The sequence below is a fragment of the Trichosurus vulpecula genome, chromosome 2 (assembly GCF_011100635.1).
Source record: "Trichosurus vulpecula isolate mTriVul1 chromosome 2, mTriVul1.pri, whole genome shotgun sequence".
NCBI lineage: Eukaryota > Metazoa > Chordata > Mammalia > Diprotodontia > Phalangeridae > Trichosurus > Trichosurus vulpecula.
Genome location: NC_050574.1, coordinates 266,042,608 through 266,061,203, shown reverse-complemented (window position 1 = coordinate 266,061,203; position 18,596 = coordinate 266,042,608). Strand labels below are relative to the sequence as shown.

The 18,596-nt window shown below is 43.4% G+C and overlaps 1 protein-coding gene across 1 annotated transcript in view; it reads right to left on the bottom strand.

Moving 5' to 3' along the window:
- LOC118835518 (CXADR like membrane protein) overlaps positions 1-14,792 on the bottom strand; it is a 131,587-nt gene extending 116,795 nt beyond the window's left edge. The window contains exon 1 of the mRNA XM_036742709.1: positions 14,679-14,792. Within this exon, the coding sequence (XP_036598604.1) occupies positions 14,679-14,706 (28 nt within the window). The 5' untranslated portion in view covers positions 14,707-14,792. The remainder of the gene's footprint in view (positions 1-14,678) is intronic.
- Positions 14,793-18,596: the final 3,804 nt, after the last annotated feature.

The window sequence follows — 18,596 nt, the reverse complement described above, 5'->3', positions numbered from 1 at the left end:
AACTGAAGGTCAAGATGAAGAAGCTGGGCTGAAAGGGAAGATTGCCTAGGGCTTTGGAGACTGAGAGCCCTAGGGATGTGATGTGGGAGGCAGGAAGGTCATCCTAGAGCTCTGGGATTCCAAATTTTTTTTAATCTGTTAAATGTTAGAATTTAACGAATTGCAATTATGCGATATCTCTTTGGTCCTTTCCAGCTCTGCCATTCTATTCGGTGAATCTATGGACCTATGATGACCTTTGTACCCACTTCACTGAAGGCATAGGAAAAATGATGGGGTGATAGCTCTCTCTGAGCTCAGACTACCCTGGGGAGTATCAGATGCAGACGTGACCAGAGTTAAAACTAGAATCCTGAGGCTTCTTGGGCCAATGAGCCAATCTAGATAAGAATTCTAGGTCCTTTGAAATCTGGGACACCAGACTTGGCCTATGTGAAAGGGAGCACAAAAAAAAAATCACAGCCTTTAGCCTTCAGGCTGGTGGGAAATACGCAGGCATTTTACTTTTCACTTTGAGGTTTTCTATTCCCCCCAAAGCTGAAAAGGATACTGAATTCCACATATTTTCCAGGTTGGTGTAGGTTTGTTAGAGAAGCACAAGTGACTGTCTGGAAAGATGGATGTTTTAGGAAATATCTTTTTTCAACCTTCACAAGATGACACATCAGAATCTGTGCAATGGGAATGGGGAGCTGGGTCACCCTTTATTGACCATACCAATCTCTTCCACGTGACCCAGGCCTCTCCATTTTCTGTCCTTGTCTCTGGGGCTGCATTTGGGATTGGGTGCAGGTAGGAAGAGTCCAATCAGTCATTTTCTCCAGGTAGCCTAGGCCAGTTTGACACTTAAGCCAACAAGGATTGTAAAGTGCAAGGGCCTCAAGCCTGACTTCATGGTGCAGCCCATCTGAATTTTTTTTTTTATCAAAAAAATATTTTTCTTCATTAGGTAGCACTCATAAAGTAGACCGGTAGGGTCTAAACACTCTCTGGCCCATGTAACCGATTGGCTTGCTGGCTTCTATCAATTAGTAATTATTTAAAAAAAAAACTTCTTGGGACCTCACATATGTCTATGTCTGGTCACGTGGCCAACTTTTGAAAAACAAAAACAAAAACTTGCATGTGTGCAATTTTTGGGTACATTTTAAAAATCTTGAACAAGCGTAAATGAGATGCAAACAGCCTGCCAATGAGCACGTTGAATAGCAGCTGCCTACCTGTACTGGGGCTCCAGAGCTCCTTTCTTACAGAGAGAGCCCTGAGTATGGAAGAGCCCCAGGAAGTCAAGTGATGCTTCTGGTGGATGGGAAGCCCATTTGGGCAATGTTTGATCCCTGTCTACAAACTGGATGGTAGTAGTGACCTAAAACATGCCCCCTTGTGGCTTAACATCACTCGCTGTCTGCTTTGGGGAATTATCCTCCCTTCTCCTAGATGCCTCTCTGAGTGACTGTTGGCGAATCAGGTAGTTCACGCGTCTCAACAGGAAGACTAGGGTGGGGAGGCAGCACAGCCTAATGGAAAGAGCACTGGATCAAGAATCAGAAGAATGGGAGTCTAGCCTTATCTTCACAAGGCTGGGTGATTGGGGGCAAATCATCAACCTCCCCAAATCTGCTTCTCCTCATTTGTAAGATGGGAGCAATAAAACCCACCTTGCCTACCTTACCCCAGAGAGTTTTTGTGAAGACTATGAAATGAAGTCATGTATACTGAGAGCTATGAAACCCCCAAAGTGTTGTCATAAAAACATAAAGCAGTATTATTTATAGTGACTGGTCCACTGAGAAGAGCCCTGTGCTGGAGCATCTGACTTGTTCTCCATCCTATGCCTGGAATGATGATTGGAAATAATTGAAACTGTCACTGGAAATAATGAGAAGTGACAGAGCCTGGGTTATAAGGGCTATTGCTTCCAGTCTTAACGATCCCCACAAACTCAAAAACTAAATTTAAACAATGAAGTCACCAAGCAATTTGCCTTCCAGGGACCTGAAAAAATGTTTTTGGTCATAAATAGGAATAAAGACATGTCTAGAGCTGTCTCAGTTCAATATATGTTTTTCTCCTGGTGCAGGAAATCCATTCTGCCTGGTTTATTATTACCTTCTTTCTACCTAGTCCTAGAGTATAACATCAAGACCTTGCTCCTCTGGGCTCCAGCTTCTCCTGGATAGAAGGAGGAGGTTGAAGCCTCCTCTAACTTGATGCAGAGTGACAACTCAAGACCAGAGAGCTCATTATCTTTCCTTCAAACCCTGCCCTCTTCCAAATTTCTCAGTTTCTATAGAGTGCCCTTCTGTTCTTCCAGTCACTGAGACCAGAAACCTTGCGTGTCACCCTCAATTTCTCTCATATACTCCGTCCAATATCAATCTGTTGCCAAAAATTATCATTTCTCTCTTTATATTATCTCTCTTACATGTCCTTTCTTCTCTGCCCACATAGCCTCCACCCTGGGCTGGGTTCTCATCCTCTCACACCTGAACTATTGCAATGGCCTTCTGGTTGGTCTCCCCACTCCAATCCATCCTTCATTATGCGATTTTCCTAAAGCACAGGTCTGTCTACATCACCCTCCTATTCAGTAAACTCCAGCGTCTCCCTATTACTGCCAATATCAAATGCAAAATGCCCTTTTGGGGGGCATTTATTTTTTTAAATGTTATTTATTTATAACATTTTTTTCTTTTTAAATTGAGTTCCAAATTCTGTCCCTCCTCCACCCCCACTGAGAAGGCAAGATTTTGTTTTGTTTTGTTTTTTTTGGGAGTCATTTAAAGCCCTGATTCCCAACTTATCTCCTTCCTACTTTTTCTTCCTTCCTTCCTTCCTTCTTTCCTTCCTTCCTTCCTTCCTACTTTTCCTTCCTTCCTTCCTTCTTCCCTCCCTCCCCCTTCTCCCCCTTCTGTCCTTTTTTACTTCCTTCGTTCCTTCCTTTCTTCCTTCTTTCCTTCCTCCTTCCCTCCCTTCCTTCATTCCTACTTTTCCTTCCTTCCTTCTTCCTTCCCTCCCTCCCTCCCTTCTTTCCTTCCTTCTTACTTTTTCTTCCTTCCTCCTTCCCTCTCTCCCCTTCCCTCCCTCCCTCCCTTCCTTCCTTCCTGTGACCCAGAAACAGAGGCCTTCTCTGTCCCTTGTATACAAAGAGCTCATAAGTCCTGTGCCTTTTCCAGGGCTGTCCTCCAAACCTGGAATGCCCTCCTTCCTTACCTCTGCTTCCCAGCTTCCCTGGCTTTCTTTAAATCCCAGGAGATTTTCTCCAATCTGTCTCCTTCCCACACCACCTTATCCACCTCCCCTCCTCCAGCACCTTCCTTTTGAGATTACCTGCCATTAACACTCTGTAGAGTTTCTATTTACATAGTTGTTTGAATGTTATATTCCTTAGAATGTTAGTTTTTTAAGGACAGGGGCCATTTTTTGGGTCCCTTTTTTGTATCCCTTTTGCTTAGCATAATGCCTGGCAGCTTAGGTGCTATAATGAATAGAGTGCCTGATAGAGTGCCAGGGCTGGAGTTCAAATCTGACTTTAGACACTTACTAGCTGTGTGATCCTGCGCAAGTCACTTAACCCTGTTTGCCTCTGTTCCTCATCTGTAAAATGAGCTGGAGAAAGAAATGGCAAACCAGTCTAGCACCTGTGCCAAGAAAATCCCAAATCAGATCATCAAGAGTCAGATGTGCCTAAAACAACTGAATAGCAACCGTATGTAGTGTGTGTGTGTGTGTGTGTGTGTGTGTGTATAGTTCTCCATCAGTCAGTCAAAATTTTAAGTGCTCATTATTTATATATGTGTGTGTTTGCATATATTTAAATAATGTAAATGAAAAGCACACTAAATGGAAGGCAACTCTGCAGTACTTGGAGTGGCTAATCTGGATCCCAGAGAGTAGATGATGACAAATGTTTGCCTCTTCTAGGCGGAGGCGGTGGACCTGCAGGGGCAGGATGTTGCATACATTGTCAGTTACTTTTGTTGAATTGCTTTTCTTCATTATAATTAAGGATTTAACGGGCAGAGGTGATATTTCTGGATTTATACAGAAATGATTGTCTTATAAAAACAAAAAGCATCAATACAACTTTAAAGTAAAATTAGAAGGTTGCCCTGGATGATCAGTCAACCAATGATCAATGTCTTCAGTGTCTGCTATCCTCTAGACACCAGGGAGATGTGATCTTTAAGGTCCCTTCCAGTTCTAACATTCTGCAACCCTCTGACATTGAATGTCCTTAGAGAAACCTTCAAATATATTCTCATTCCGAAGGTGCTGCAGTACAGTAGAAAGCACACTGCTTTCATGGTCACTGGATCTGAGTTCATACCCCACCTCTCCTACTTATAATCTGTGTCACCTCGGGCAAGTCACTTAACCTCTTGTGCATTCTACAGATATGCTACACTCAGTTTCATCTGTACAATAAGGAGTTTAGGGCAGATCTCCTCCAGGGTCCCTCCCAGATCTAAACCTATGGTTATGTGATCTGTGCTATGTTTCTGTGCTCTCCATTTTTCAGATGGGAAGAATGAAGTCGCTGCATCACTGGCATCTTATAATGAGGAATAAGACCATAACCCCTAGAGGACAGGGGCTAGCTTGGGCTAAATCACTGATTGAAGTGACCTGGGGCCCCCAGAGGACTTAATCATGACCTTTTGGGGATCGAACAATCAGACGAGAACTTAATAAAGGTATCATTTGTGCGAGGATCTCAGGGAGAAGAAGAATACAGAATAACAACAGGAATGATGACTGCTACTCCGATCTGTTTAGTGCTTGAGGGTTATGAGGTATTTTGTTCACATAGATATTTAGATTTCTTAACAAAACCCTGGGAGGTCATTGTATCCATATTATTCCCTTTTTACAGATGAGGAAACAGGCCTTAGGCAGTTAAGTGACTTGCCTAAAGTCATAGAGCTAATAAATATTAGATCTAGAACTGGAACTCAAGGCTTCTCTAACCCCAAACAATTTCATTCCCTCTCTATTCCACCTCTGGCTGTTTGCAAGAGCTGAGAATGTACCTGGGGAGAGAAAGCACCCCCCCCTGCCACTTGAGACAACCAACAACAGTCTCTAAGATGGTATAGAATCCAGCTGGAGAGACCTTGTAGTACCAAGGACTTCAGACCAGGGGAAGATCAGTGGGGGCTGTGCTGCCTGCTGCTGCACCTGCTATTCTGCGTTAGTTCTTTAGTGATGTATGCTATGGAAATCCCAGGAGGCTCTTTTAACTTGTCTCCTCATCCTCCAAGCATCTGCTGTCTGCCCCATCTCTTATTTGACCCGAGATGACCCCATCTTCACTATTACATCGCTTTTGAAAACTGCCAATTTTCTATACCAACTATGGAACAACTCTGAAGCTAGCCATTCATTTTCTATTCCCAGTGTGGGCAAAACCAAAACAAAACATCTCTCCACTCCCTGCTTTTGTCCCATTGAAACCAAATAGCTCTCAGACTTAATGTCGTCTACACACACTAAATAGTGTGACTGCATCATTTTATGGTGGGAGGAGAGGGGAGATAGGAGTCAAATATAAAAAAAAAATTTCAACCACCCCCTTTTTTGGTCTACATGGTGCCAAACCCAAAAAATCTTTATTTATCCACAGTACAAACTAGCATAATGCTGAAATAAGAAAGTTGTTTTTAACACATTTAGCACAGTTTTTGGAGAAAGACACAAATGGTAAGTACACAAGCTGATATCATCCATTTACTCAAAAAAGTAACGTCTGGAGCAAGTCAAAGGTCGGTACAAGAGGCAGCCCAATCCCCTGGACCTTCTACAAATACATCCACACATCTCTTCCATGATAACTGCTATTCAAACTCATGTCCCGAAAGCATTTTGAGATCCTGACTGGACTTCGGAGTTATCGAAGGGTAAATATTTTTCAGAAAGATGAACCAAGATCTTGAAATGTCTTTACACAGGAAATGGGTCATCTATGAATAACATATGTGGTTACTCAGTTAACCAGAACAGTTATTTTATTTGGCAGGGGGAGGAAGGTCCAGAGTTCTGATTTTGCTGCCATTGAGAACTCCCAGTGTGGAAGCTTTCTTCACCAATGAAGATCAGCAACCAGCTTAGAGAGTTTCTTGGGGGTATGAAGAGGCTAAATGACTTTGCGCATGGTGACATAGCCAGCATGTGTCAAAGGCATGATTTGAACCCAGGTCTTCCTAAATCCAAGGCTGGCCCCTCTATCCACTACAACTACACAATCAACAGTGTACATGTTTATAGATTTTCAAGGCTTGTAAAATGCTTACCTCACACCAACCTTTGTGAAATGGATGGTATGGGAGGAGGGACAAGAACTGTGATTTCATCAGAGTAGGGAGGTTCTGATGAGGAACTTCTTCCAATGCTCATTGGTACCTTTTCTGCAACTTACTGTCTTCTAGAGTTACCTGGAGCACTGGACGTTAAGTGACCCTTACCCAGGGTCACACAGTCAGTATGTGTCAGAGGCAGGATTTGAACCCAGGTCTTCCTGTCAGTTCTCTATCCATTGCGCTGCACTACCTCCTTATGAGCGCAAGCATTACTATCTCCATTTTATGTATAAAGAAATTGAAGCTCAGAGCGACTTGCTCATGGTCCCACAGCTAGTAAAGGCTGGATTCAAACGCAGATATCCCAGCTCTGAGTCCGTTGCTCTTTCTATGACATTATTCAACTTACCACAACACCTAAGTTCCCTTTCCTTAGACCTAACTTCTCTAAACCTCAGTTTCTTAATTTGTAAAATGGGAGTAGTAACGTGTATACTTGGGCAGCTAAGCGGTGCAGTGGATACAGTGTGGGACTGTGTGACTCTCACCCTGTGTGCCTCAGTTTCCTCAACTGTTAAATGAACTGGAGAAGGAGACGGCAAACTGCCCAGCATCTTTGCTGAGAAAACCGCAAACGGGGTCACGAAGAGTCAGACACAACTGAGGTGACTGAACAGCAACAACAATGTGTATTAACCTACCTCACCACGATGAGTAAATGAAGGCTTTCAGCCCTTTCTCTATATAAACCATTCATAGAATTCTCAGTGGGTACAAAGAACCCTCTACACTGGAACCCCAACAGAGTGCCCTGTGTACCCAGGCCATAGCATGGCTGCCTTTAACCTTGCCTCTAGGCAAAATCAAACTTATAATACTGTTCTTTTGGCACTTGAGGGTAACTGAGTTTCCTGAACTGGGGGCTGGTCACGAGGCCGAGCATCCACAACACAACAGCCATGTGCAGGACTGAATTCTGCTAGACAGTGGATACAGTGACGGGGACATCCCAGAGTATTTATGGCAGCCACATTGTCCAAATCCACAATGGGAGCATCATTCTGACACAGGCTTCTCCTTTCAGGAAGCCTTATTAAAAATATATTTTCTGACTCAGAGATCTCACTGCTAGGCATACATCTCCAGGAGGTCAATGGAAGAAAGAAAGGTCCATTATATACCAAGATATTTACAGCAGCCCTTTAGTGGTAGCAAAGAACTGGAGACAAAATAGATGCCCATTGATTGGAGAATAACTAAACAGACTGAGGTACATGCACAGATGGAATATTACTAATATGCTCTAAGAAATATTAAATATAAAGTAATCAGAGAAACATGGGAATGCATATTTGTACGAAACCTTTTAAATTTAATGTAACTGAAATGATCCATTTTACACTTAACGTTGCTTTCTAACTCTTGTTTATTTATAAATTGTTCACCTGTCTATAAGTCTGATAAGTAATAAGTTCTATCTTTTTAAAATTTTCATATAAAATCTCTCTTTTTAATCTAGGTCATGTATTCATTTTGACTTTATCTTGGTAAATGGTGTGAGATATTGTTCCAAGCCCAGTTTCTGCCATATTGCATTCCAGTTTTTCCAACAATTTTTTTTTTACCAAATAATGAATTCTTATCCCCAAATTTTAAGTCTTTATACCTGTCAAATACAAGGTTATTATGTTTATTGGCTGCTGTGAATTGTACATCTATTCTATTCCATCGATCTACCTTTCTGTTTCTTAGCCAGAACCAGATAGTTTTGATAATTATGGGAATATCTATAAACAGACTCAGAGTAAAACAAGCAAAATTAGGAAAACAATATACTGATATAAATAGAAAGAACAACAGCCCCCTTCCTGTTCCACCTACAAAAATGTAATTCTAATGACCAGCCTTATCCTGAAGAAGAAAAAAATACATGTCCTTCCTTGGAGAAATGGAGAACTATGGGTGTGCAACATTGCCTGTGCTGTCATATTTGGCTGATGTGTTGGTTAGCATTGCTAAACTGATTTCCTTTTTTTTTCTTCTCTTTCTTTTTTATTTTTATTATTTTTGCGTTATGAAAGATGTGTCATGGGTAGGGGAAGAGGAGAGGAATTATATCATATTCACGAATGAAGGTGTTATAAAAACAAAAGATAGCAAGATACTATTTTTAAAATATTTTTTATCTTGAAATTGGCACTACCCTGGAAATGAAATGATGGGCCTCAGTATATTATGCATCACTTCAGACTTACAGCTGTGCATTCTTCTTACTTTTTCTTAACCATCCCCACAATCTTGAACAGCCTTGCCAAGCATGAGCAAGCCCGTGTGAATCAAATCACATATACCCTGTTCACACACATACGTGTCTTCAGGCTTGATTACTCTATTCCTTTCTTCCAGGACCCCACCTTCCACACCTCACTTTCTGTTAGAAACTCATGAGTTTCCAGGCACACCAGCTATCTTGAAAATTACAACATCCATGCTTGAAAAGTCAACCTTGTTTTGTAAAAACAGCTCAAGAATCAAACTGGCGCCCAGTTTTTAGAGAGCTTTATTTAGTGGAATTGAACGATCAGAGGAACAACTGAGATCTTGAAGAACAAAATCACTTAAAGAGAAAGCCAAGAGTGACTTCTCTATGGAAAGAATCTGTCGTGCCAGGCAGGACTGGTAAAAGAGTTGGGTCTGGGGGTCACGTGAGTCCTAGCCTTTGTTCTGTCACTTTGGGCAGATAACTTCATCTTTTTGGGCCTCGGTTGCCTTATTTGTAAAATGAAGGGGTCGGACTAGATGGGTCTCTAACGATGTTATAAGCGTATCTTTCCTAGAGGTTCATTTCATCATTATCAAGGAGTATTTTTGAATTTCAGTCACATGAATAACCCAGTGCTGAGTACAATAGTAATGATACCACAATTACCATTATTACAATTCTCACTTATACGGTACTTTAGGTTTTCAGAAGTGGTATTAAAGATATCAATCAAGAAGTGTATGATTATAAAATGAGGCGGAGCCAATCATGCAGCAGGAATGAGTGATAAGTGATGGACAGCCTGAGTACTAAGCTGGTACTCGTGGAGTGAGGATCCAGACTAGCTTGTGAGTTGGACCCTCCACGGAGGGCTCATGGGAGGGAGTGGACAAGAATCACACAGGATGAGAAGGCGGTGAAGGGATCGAAGATTTAGAACTAGAAGGACCCTTAGAGGTCATCTAGATCAACCTCCTAATTTTGAAGATCAGTAAACTAAAGTCCATTGAAGTTAAGTGACTTGCTCATGGTCACAAAGAAAATGACACAGTCAGCATTCAAACCCAGGTCAGGTAGTTTTCAATTCACTATACTTTCCATAGCACCACACTGCCTCCTAATGGCTCCGTATCAGTACATCCAGAGAGAACGCCCACATCACCAAGATCACATCTTTTGACTTAATGATGTATTTAAAGTTTATAAAGCACTTTCCTCACAATAAAACCATCAGCAAGTTCCAGGGGAAAAGAATACTGGATTGGGTTCAAATTCAGATTCTGCTGTTTACCAGCTAAATGACCCCTGACAAGTCACTGAACCTTGGAGCTTTAGTTTTTCCATCTATAAAATGATGAGGGTAGGACTAGATGACCTCTGAGGCCATTTCTGGTTCCCAATCTATGATTCCGGGAAGGTAAATAGCACCTGAACTATATTGTTAGAATTTTACATATTGAGAATCTGAGGCATAGAGAGATTGCGTGATTTGTTCTCAGTATTATTCAGGCTAAGTTCCAGAGCTGGGACTTGAATTCAATTCTTCCAAGAGCCTAGAGACAATGTAAAATCATCTCTCAGTTTCCAAAGCATCTTCTGAATTACAAATCATATTCCTTAGATCAGGAATTTTTAACCTTTTTGGCGTGGATGGACCCCTTTGGTAGTCTCATGAGACCTATGGACCCCTCAGGATAATGTTTTTAAATGCATCAAATAAAATACATCAGATTGTAAAGGAAGTCAATTATATTGAAATACAGTTCTGTCTGTCTCTGTCTCCCTCTCTCTCCTCTCCTCTCCTCTCCTCTCCTCTCCTCTCCTCTCCTGTCTGTTTGCCCCCCCACCCCGCCCCTGCCACTGCTCCTCTTCTCCCATCTCTCCTCACCCCCATGGCCCCAAAATAAGAACCTGGCCTTAGAGTGAAAACTATTTCAAAGAAGGGCTCTATGTGACAAAGCTTCTTCCCCACTCTGACAAATAGACCTTGGGGTAACAGGGTTTTGTTGATTTCTTTACAAGAAATTCTTTACAACAACAATTAATTTTGTCTGACAAATGTGCTCTCTGGTCTTAGTGCAATAATTTCTACTAGAGCTGTGGTCCAGAGGAAAATAAATACTGGACCTCAAGTTAATCAAGTTAAGTTAATGAACATTAATTAAGGCACTGTGCTAAGTGCTGGAGATGAGATTTGGGTTCAAGTGCTAACTGTAATGTTTCTTAGTTCTGTGACTCTGGGGACAATCACTGAGTTTCAATTTCTTCATCTGTAAAATGTGAATAAAACTGTTTTTACCACCAATCATACAGGGAGACTATGAGACCATGCTGAGTAAAACTAAAGCTGCTATAGAAATGTGCTATTTTTATTATGTAATTTCATTTATCCTGTACGCATTATAGTGGAGGAGAACCCAGATGAATCTGAATTCTTCACAGTTTTTTTTTGTTGCTTTGCCTGAGGCTCACTGTGGCATGGCAGATCCTCATCTCTGGAGAGGTGTCAAGTACAGGCTTAGCAATAGATTAAGCTGCTATCGTCTGTGGACCATCCCAGCCAAGAGTGGAGGGGTTCTTTTCCAGAAGGTTGGCCACCAGGTGATGAATTTTTTAGCCACAGTAACTCATGGAATGTGGACATGTTTCAGTCTGCTATTGTGGGAGAAACATTCACATGGATGAAAGCATAGTTCTTTGAAAATATCCGAGAGTCACCCTACCCACCTCAAACACCTCAGCTATCCTCACTGAAAAAAGAAAGTTACCTTAATTCTATAAGGGGAGACAAGAGAGCATACGGGTCTCCTACTGAGCTGTAGGGGCAGCTAGCTGGCACAGTGGAGAGAGCACTGGGCTTGAAATCAGGAAGACTCATGTTCACGATTTCAAATCTAGTCTCAGACACTAGCTGTGTGAACCTGGGCAAGTCACTTAACCCTGTTTGGTCTCAGTTTTCTTATCTATAAAATGAGCAGGAGGAGGAAATGGCAAATCACTCCAGTTTCTTTGCCAAGAAAACCCCAAACAGGGTCACAAAGAGTCAGATACAACTGAAATGACTGAACAACACGAGCTGCACATCATAGGCTCTCAATAAATATTTGTTGAATGAGCGAATGAATCAGCGGGATGTTGTGCCTGGAACGCTCAGTCCATCAAGAGGTTCGTGGAATTTAGAACTCGAAAGGACTTTAGGGGAATCCTAGATGGCATTAGAGCACTGAGCCTGGAGTCGGGAAGACCTGAGTTCAAATCTGGTCTCAGATACTTACTAAATCTGTATGAACCTGTTTAAGTCACTTAACCTTAGTTACCTCAACTCTAAAATGGAGATAACGGTACCTACCTCCCAGTGGTGTTGTGAGGGTCAAATGAGATAGTATTTATAAATTACTTAGCACAATACCTGGCGCCACATGCTAGGTTCTGTATAACTCTTATTCCCTTCCCCCTTATAGACCCAGAGCTGGAAGGAACCTCAGAGATCATTGACTTTAATCTCATTTCCCAAATGAGGAAGCCGAGGTCCATGGAAGATGCAACTTCTCAAGGTCACAAAGTCATCTGTGTATCAGGTTCTTTGACTCCAGAGCCAGTACTGTTTTCATCGCATCTTGTCCAGTCTCATTGTGTTACAAATAAAATAGTGTCTACAGAGGCAAAATGACTTGGCCAAGATTGGAATTTGAACCCAGTCATGAATCATGGGTATCATGGTTTTAGAACTGGAAGGGACCATGGGGGTCACCTAGTTCAACCTCCTCAGTGTACAGATAAGGAAACTGAGGCCCACAGAGGTTAAGCGACTCCAAGTCTTTTGTCTCCAAATCCAGAACTCTTTCTACTGCACCTCACTGCCTCATCAAATTTGTGCAGTTATCCATGCTCATGAACTCAGATGTTGCATGTACCTTTAATGCACAAAGTTTAGAAAATTCTAGCTGATTTTCATAAATACTAGCAGGTTTTAAAACCTTTCTTATCTTATATGAATCTCCTCCATGTAATCGATGCTGTAACATACTTGGTCTACTCACCATTCCCAGTACATGCCTCCCACTTTCCCATTTCTATACCTTTGCTCATGCTCATTTCTGTGCCTAGAATATCCTTTTCCCCAGCTCTCCCTCCCTTCCCCCCATTGAATACCTACCTATCCTTTTAGTTCAACTCAAATGTGACCTATTCCATGAAGTCTTCTCTAATTCTGCCTGTTCGTAATGATGCTCTCTCATCTCATCTAGCCCTTTACTCACACCTCTCATTCCCTTTGCAGGTATTATTTGTGTTCTGCTCATTTGGATAGATGTCATACCCTTCTAGTAGTCTCTGAACTCTATGAGGCCAGGGACTGGTTCTTATCGAAATTTTCTGACAACCCCACATGTACAGGTTTCAGAGAATTAGCCATAGGGAGTCTCCTGGATAATGTGACTTTGTAGTGGAAATGTTTTAAATACCTTCTGGTTTAAAGGGTAGCCAAGATGGTGTGTATATGATGAAAAGAGCACCCAGATGTGCTGAATAGCTTACCACAGCAAAACCTAGCCTCTCTCCCACAGGCATAGGACATCAGATCTAGAATCCTTTAACTACCGTCCTAGGTAAGCAGCAATGTTACCTGGGAGAATGATGAAAAATGGTCATTTTATTTTGGGTCTTCTGGTTACGTGTGTGCATGTGTGCGTGCATGTGTGTGTGTGTGTGTGTGTGTGTGTACATGCATGTGGGAGGAAGGAGGGCTCAATTTCAAGTTCATTTTGACGTATGACAGAAACTTCTACCCTCTGTCTTAGAGAATTGCCCTTCTCACTACATCCTTGAACCCTTTTGACCTCTAGCTAGTCCTGGATCTTCGATTTTCTCAACTCATTCCCCTGGAGGATTTGTTGTCCAGATTCCTTCTGACCTCCCTGACCTACAGCAGTGGTGGCCAGGACCCCTTCCTCACGTGTGGGTCTATCCATCAGTTCTCCCGGGACCCCGAGCTCCCACCCTGCCTCCCTGGCTGCTCCCCTAGGCGATCCCAGCCTCATCCTGCCTGTTCTTGCCCACACACATTCCTGATTGGTATTCTTTCGCAAACCTGTCTGCTGTCAGCTCAATCTGGGGAGTGGAATGGAGGGAGAGATCTGACTGAGGCTTATGGGCTCACAAATTCCTTGTGACCAAAGTTAGTTACACCCAAATGGATGACCAGGAGAGCTTCTGCCTTCCTCTCTCGAGTCTTTCCTTCATTTAAACATACACACACTCCCCAAAACCAAACTAAAAAGCAAAAATACAAACACACACAAAGCAGAACAAAACACCAATATCCCCAAATGTTACTTGGTTCATCTTCCTTTGTCCTCCTCTCCCCTTTTCACCTAACCTATTCTCAGACTCTCTTCCTGGTTGTTCTCTTTCTCCCTTTCCTGCTCCCCATCTTTTCTTCTTTCCCTCTGCCCTTTCTCAGTTTTCCCTCTCTTCTTTTCCACTCCCTTTGGTCACATTTCAGGGTCTCTACCTTCTTGCCTCTTCTTTTTATGGCCCATTTTTATTCTTCCTTTATCTTTTCAGTCTCCGGTCCCTTCACTACACCCTCTTTTTCTCGCTTACACTTTAACACATCTGTTTCTAATCCAAGTTGTTTGAGACGCCTGTTGGAAACAAAAAAAAAGCCCCTTCCCCCACCTTAGGGACCTGGAAAGAACATTCCTAGATCAAAGCCAAAGCTCATTTGCCTAGTTTTCCTCCCCAAACATCTCCCAGAACAAATGCCACCACAAAGGGGGTCCCAACTTTCAGATGTTTTATGGCCAAGGGGCCAACATTGCACCTTGAAAATGCTGCCACCAACAAGAACTAAAAAATGCTTTTATGTGACTCCCTTCAAGAGAACAGATGTTTCCAACACTTTACAAGGCAGAATTTACAATCTTCTCCTGCCCAGATGTGCTGCCCATTTGCCCCGAGGCAGAAAGAGATGTCCCTTCTTCAACTAAGGGGTTGAGGGGAAATGGTTTAATTAGCAAGTTAGTCTCCCCTCCTTCAACTGCTGCTGCTCCTCCTGACAATACAGCTCTTTGGAGACATCAAAACTACCAATATACCGTCCCCGAAACACTCACCGAGGAAGAGGATGGACAGGAAAGACATTCCGTTTTCAGGACTCGGACACTTTTCCCCTCTGTTGCTCCCCAAGTCCCAGGCACGTCAGACAGACAGAGAAGACCTGCATGGAATGGAAAGCAACGTCTCTGGCATGCGCTCCGTATAATTGCATCCATGTGCCAGCAAAGGAACCCAACTTCTTCCCTCCCTCTTCCCCCTCGCCTACTTCTCTTCTGCCTTTGCCTCCTCTGACTCTACAGCCCCCGGGGAGGGGCCTGGAGCGCACCCTTCTCCTTTCGGGTGGGAGTGGGAGGAGAGAGATCAGGGATTAGGCTCTTCCCTAGAGGAGAGATTGTGACAGAGTAGCTCTCCAGCCGCATGGAAACACTTTTCCCTGTTTGGAAAGAAAAAGGAATGAAGAAGGAGAAAAAAAATCATACTGAGCAGTAACCACATGGCTGCCTCCTCCTGCCAGCCCCTCCCCACCATCATCTGGGATTAGCGGGGAACACCAATCGGTGGCCTGGCTGCGGAGCTGGCAGCCAGGAAGGGGCTTTTCTTTCCGAGGAGAAATGCATGGGGGTTTTCAGTGCAAAGCGGAGAAATCTAGCGCAACTTAGTATATACATAGGAGATCTGGAGGGGAGGGGAAAGCGATTCGTCTCTCTTCATTGCAGAGCCAGGGCCCGAGAGCGCAGAGGAATGCAATAGACTTCTTTTACAGATGTGGAAACTGAGGCCAAGTGTGGTGAAGAGGAGTGACCAACGTCATCCAAAACGGTAGAAAAAGCCAGATGACCCACGTCTAGTCTTCCCAAGTCACACAGTCAGGAGGCAAGCTCAAAGCTAAATATTTTCTCCTTCCTCATTTTATGTTGTTGGGTCGACATTAGAGCTGGTGGTTGGACCATTTGGAATGAGAGACTGAAGAGTGTAGTGGACAGAATCTTAGATCTGGAGTCAGGAAGATGTGTTTTCAATTGTCCGTATGACCCATTTATCATTTCTGTGCCTCACTTTCCTCATTTGTAAAACAAAGGGGACAGACTTGCTGGCCGGTTAGGGTGCTTTCCAGATCCTAAATCTGTGACCCTGTCTATGATGGAATAGGTCAATTAATTCAGTCAAACAAGTGGTTTAATTTGTTTCCGAGGCATTGCATTGATGGTCAATTCTCATATCCTGCAGATACAAGCTCAGACTCTTTCTTTTGGCCTCTCCTTCTCTCTCTGTTCCTTTCTCGCTCTTTTTGTCAAAGTATGTGGTGAAATGTATTGAGCGAAGAACAAAAGAAAAAAAGAAAGGAAGTTATGTGGAGTCATCTTGCTATTGAGTGGTATGGACATCCAGAAGCCAGATTATGTGGGGCTAAGGAGTATTTTAGCTAAAAACAAAAACAAACAAACAAACAAAACTTGCTGCTTTGCCCAGAACAGAACGCTGTTTGCAGAGAGCAAAGGAGGAAAAGCAGATGAAGCTCTCTCCTTGCAATGGAGGGCCCCAAATGGACTGCAGGACCCCAGCCAAAGGAGGCCAGCAGAAGGATGAGGGGAGGGCCAGATAGGTCAGCATGAAGGGAGAGCTGAGATCAGCCTTGCTGGCATTCATCTACTCTCCACAGGCTGGGGAAGTAGAAGCCTGTCATTCAGGGGACTATAGCATGGAGGCAGCTGGAGGAGGCTGGACCTGCAGCTCTGGGAACAGAGCAAGAGAAATCTGCCTGAGTCAGGCTCTAGGCAGGGGGGTGCTAGGCGAGCCTGCTCCTTCTACCCTCTGCCAATTTCTGGCACATGCTTCCTGTGACTCTGCTGGAACTCTGGACCTGTACTGTCCTCTGCTCTCCAACTTTGAGGGTGTCTCTGGAATAGGGGCAGCCCGCTGAGGCTCCCTGGGCTGTGATTATATGAAGCTGACAAAAAGGCAAGGGGGTGAAAATGCCCCCACTCAGTCTCATTGCTGACCTACATTGGGTGTGCAGGGATGCTTGGTCCCCTGACCCATATAAACACAAAATCCTCTTTTCAGAGCCCTTCAAAAGATAACCAAGCTATCTCCCATCCATCTATCTTTCCAGTTTTCTTACTCCTTGTACCATTCCCACCCACCCACATACTCTTGGATACATTAACACCGGCCTCCTTTGATGTTCCTCAAACAAGACACTCCATCTCTGGACTCCAGGCATTTTTACTGGCTGTGGAATCCTCTCTCTTCTCTTCTCCACCTCCCCACTTCCTTGACTTTCTTCAAGTCCCTCCTAAAATCCCACCTTCTACAGAAAGCCTTTCCCAATCCCCCTTCATTCTAGTGGCCTCCCTCTGCTGATTATTTCCTATTTATCTGGTATATGGCTTGTTTGCATGTTGTCTCCCCATTAGATAGTGAGCTCCTCGAGGGCAGGGACAGTCTTTTGCCTTTCTTTGTATCTTCCATGCTTAGCATAGTGCCTGGCAAATGGTAGGCACTTAATAAATATTTATCGACTGACTGAGGACTGGAGCTTCTGCTGGGGGTCATTTGACTACCTCAGAGCCAGGAGACCTGAGGTGGACAATCCAACTGCTCTTTACACATCCTATCATTTGTTCGTAGGATCTTAGATTAAGGGCTGGTGGGGACGTTAGGTGCTATCTAGTCCAGCTCTCTCATTTTATAGTTAAGGTCCACAGAAGTTAAATCACTTGCTCCTAGTTACATAGCGTGTGATTTGATCCCAGGTTCTCTGACTTCAGTTAGTCCATACTTTCAGCTGTACCATGCTGCATCCAATTATCTCTGCTCGAATCATCTATCCATTAGTCTTAATACCCAGTGGCTGTAGGCTCACTTATTACTTGTCCTTCATACTTGTACAATGGAGCAGCCCCATTGCACAGAGGCAGGTGCCACAGTGGATAGAGTGCCAGGTCTGGACTCGGGAAGACCCATCTTCCTGAGATCAAATCTGGCCTCAGACACTTACCAGTTGTGTGACCCTGAGTGAGTCACTTAACCCTGTTTGCCTCAGTTTCTTCATCTGTAAAATGAGCTGGAGAAGGCAATGGCAAATCACTCCAGTATCTTTGCCAAGAAAACCCCAAATGGGGTCATGGAGAATCGGACATGACTGAAAAAGGACTGAACAATAAAAACAGTGCAGAGGAGGAAAACAGAAGCCCAGAGAGGGAACAAGCTTCTGGACCACATAGAAAGTTTCTGGCAGAGGCTGGAGTTGTACTCAGATTACCCTGTGCAGATCATAAAAACCTGCAATTTGGAATTATAAGCCACTTTGGAGATTATTTAGGCCAACTTTATTTTATAAAAGAAGACTGTAATTCCTGGAGAAGTGATTGGCCCAGATAGCAAGTATCAGAGGTAGAATTTGAACTCAGGTTTTTTGGCTCAATTCCAGTATAGACTTTCTGTCTAAATTGGAAAGAAACCTGGAAGTCAGGCTAAGAGCTTTCCTTTACTTATACCCACCTAATATAGAGACATTTTTCAGGCCAGTGGCTCTGGAGCTGCAGAGTAAACAGCACTTAATCTTCCTAAAACATCTCAAAGCCTCCTCCTCCACAGCCTCGCTGCTGGTGGCCTTTCTCCCAGATCTGCCAATGACAACACAGTTAACTCATGTGTGTTGCTATAGACAGATGTGGGTAGGTGCGTAGGCAGACTGGTGTTTAGAGCTGCATTTCTCAAGAGGAAGGAAACAAGATGCCTTCAGCTCCGAGTCACCAGAGTACAGGTGAATGGGATGGGGGAAGGACACGACAGTGGACCACTGCATTTGTAATCATGCAAAACATATTTCGTATTTGTTACGTTATGTATGAAAGAAGACACGGTCAATTCTCACATCCTACGGATACAAGCTCAGACTCTTTCTCTTTTGGCCTTTACTTCTCTCTCTGTTCCTGTCACCCTCTTTTTGTCAAAGTATGTGGCAAAAC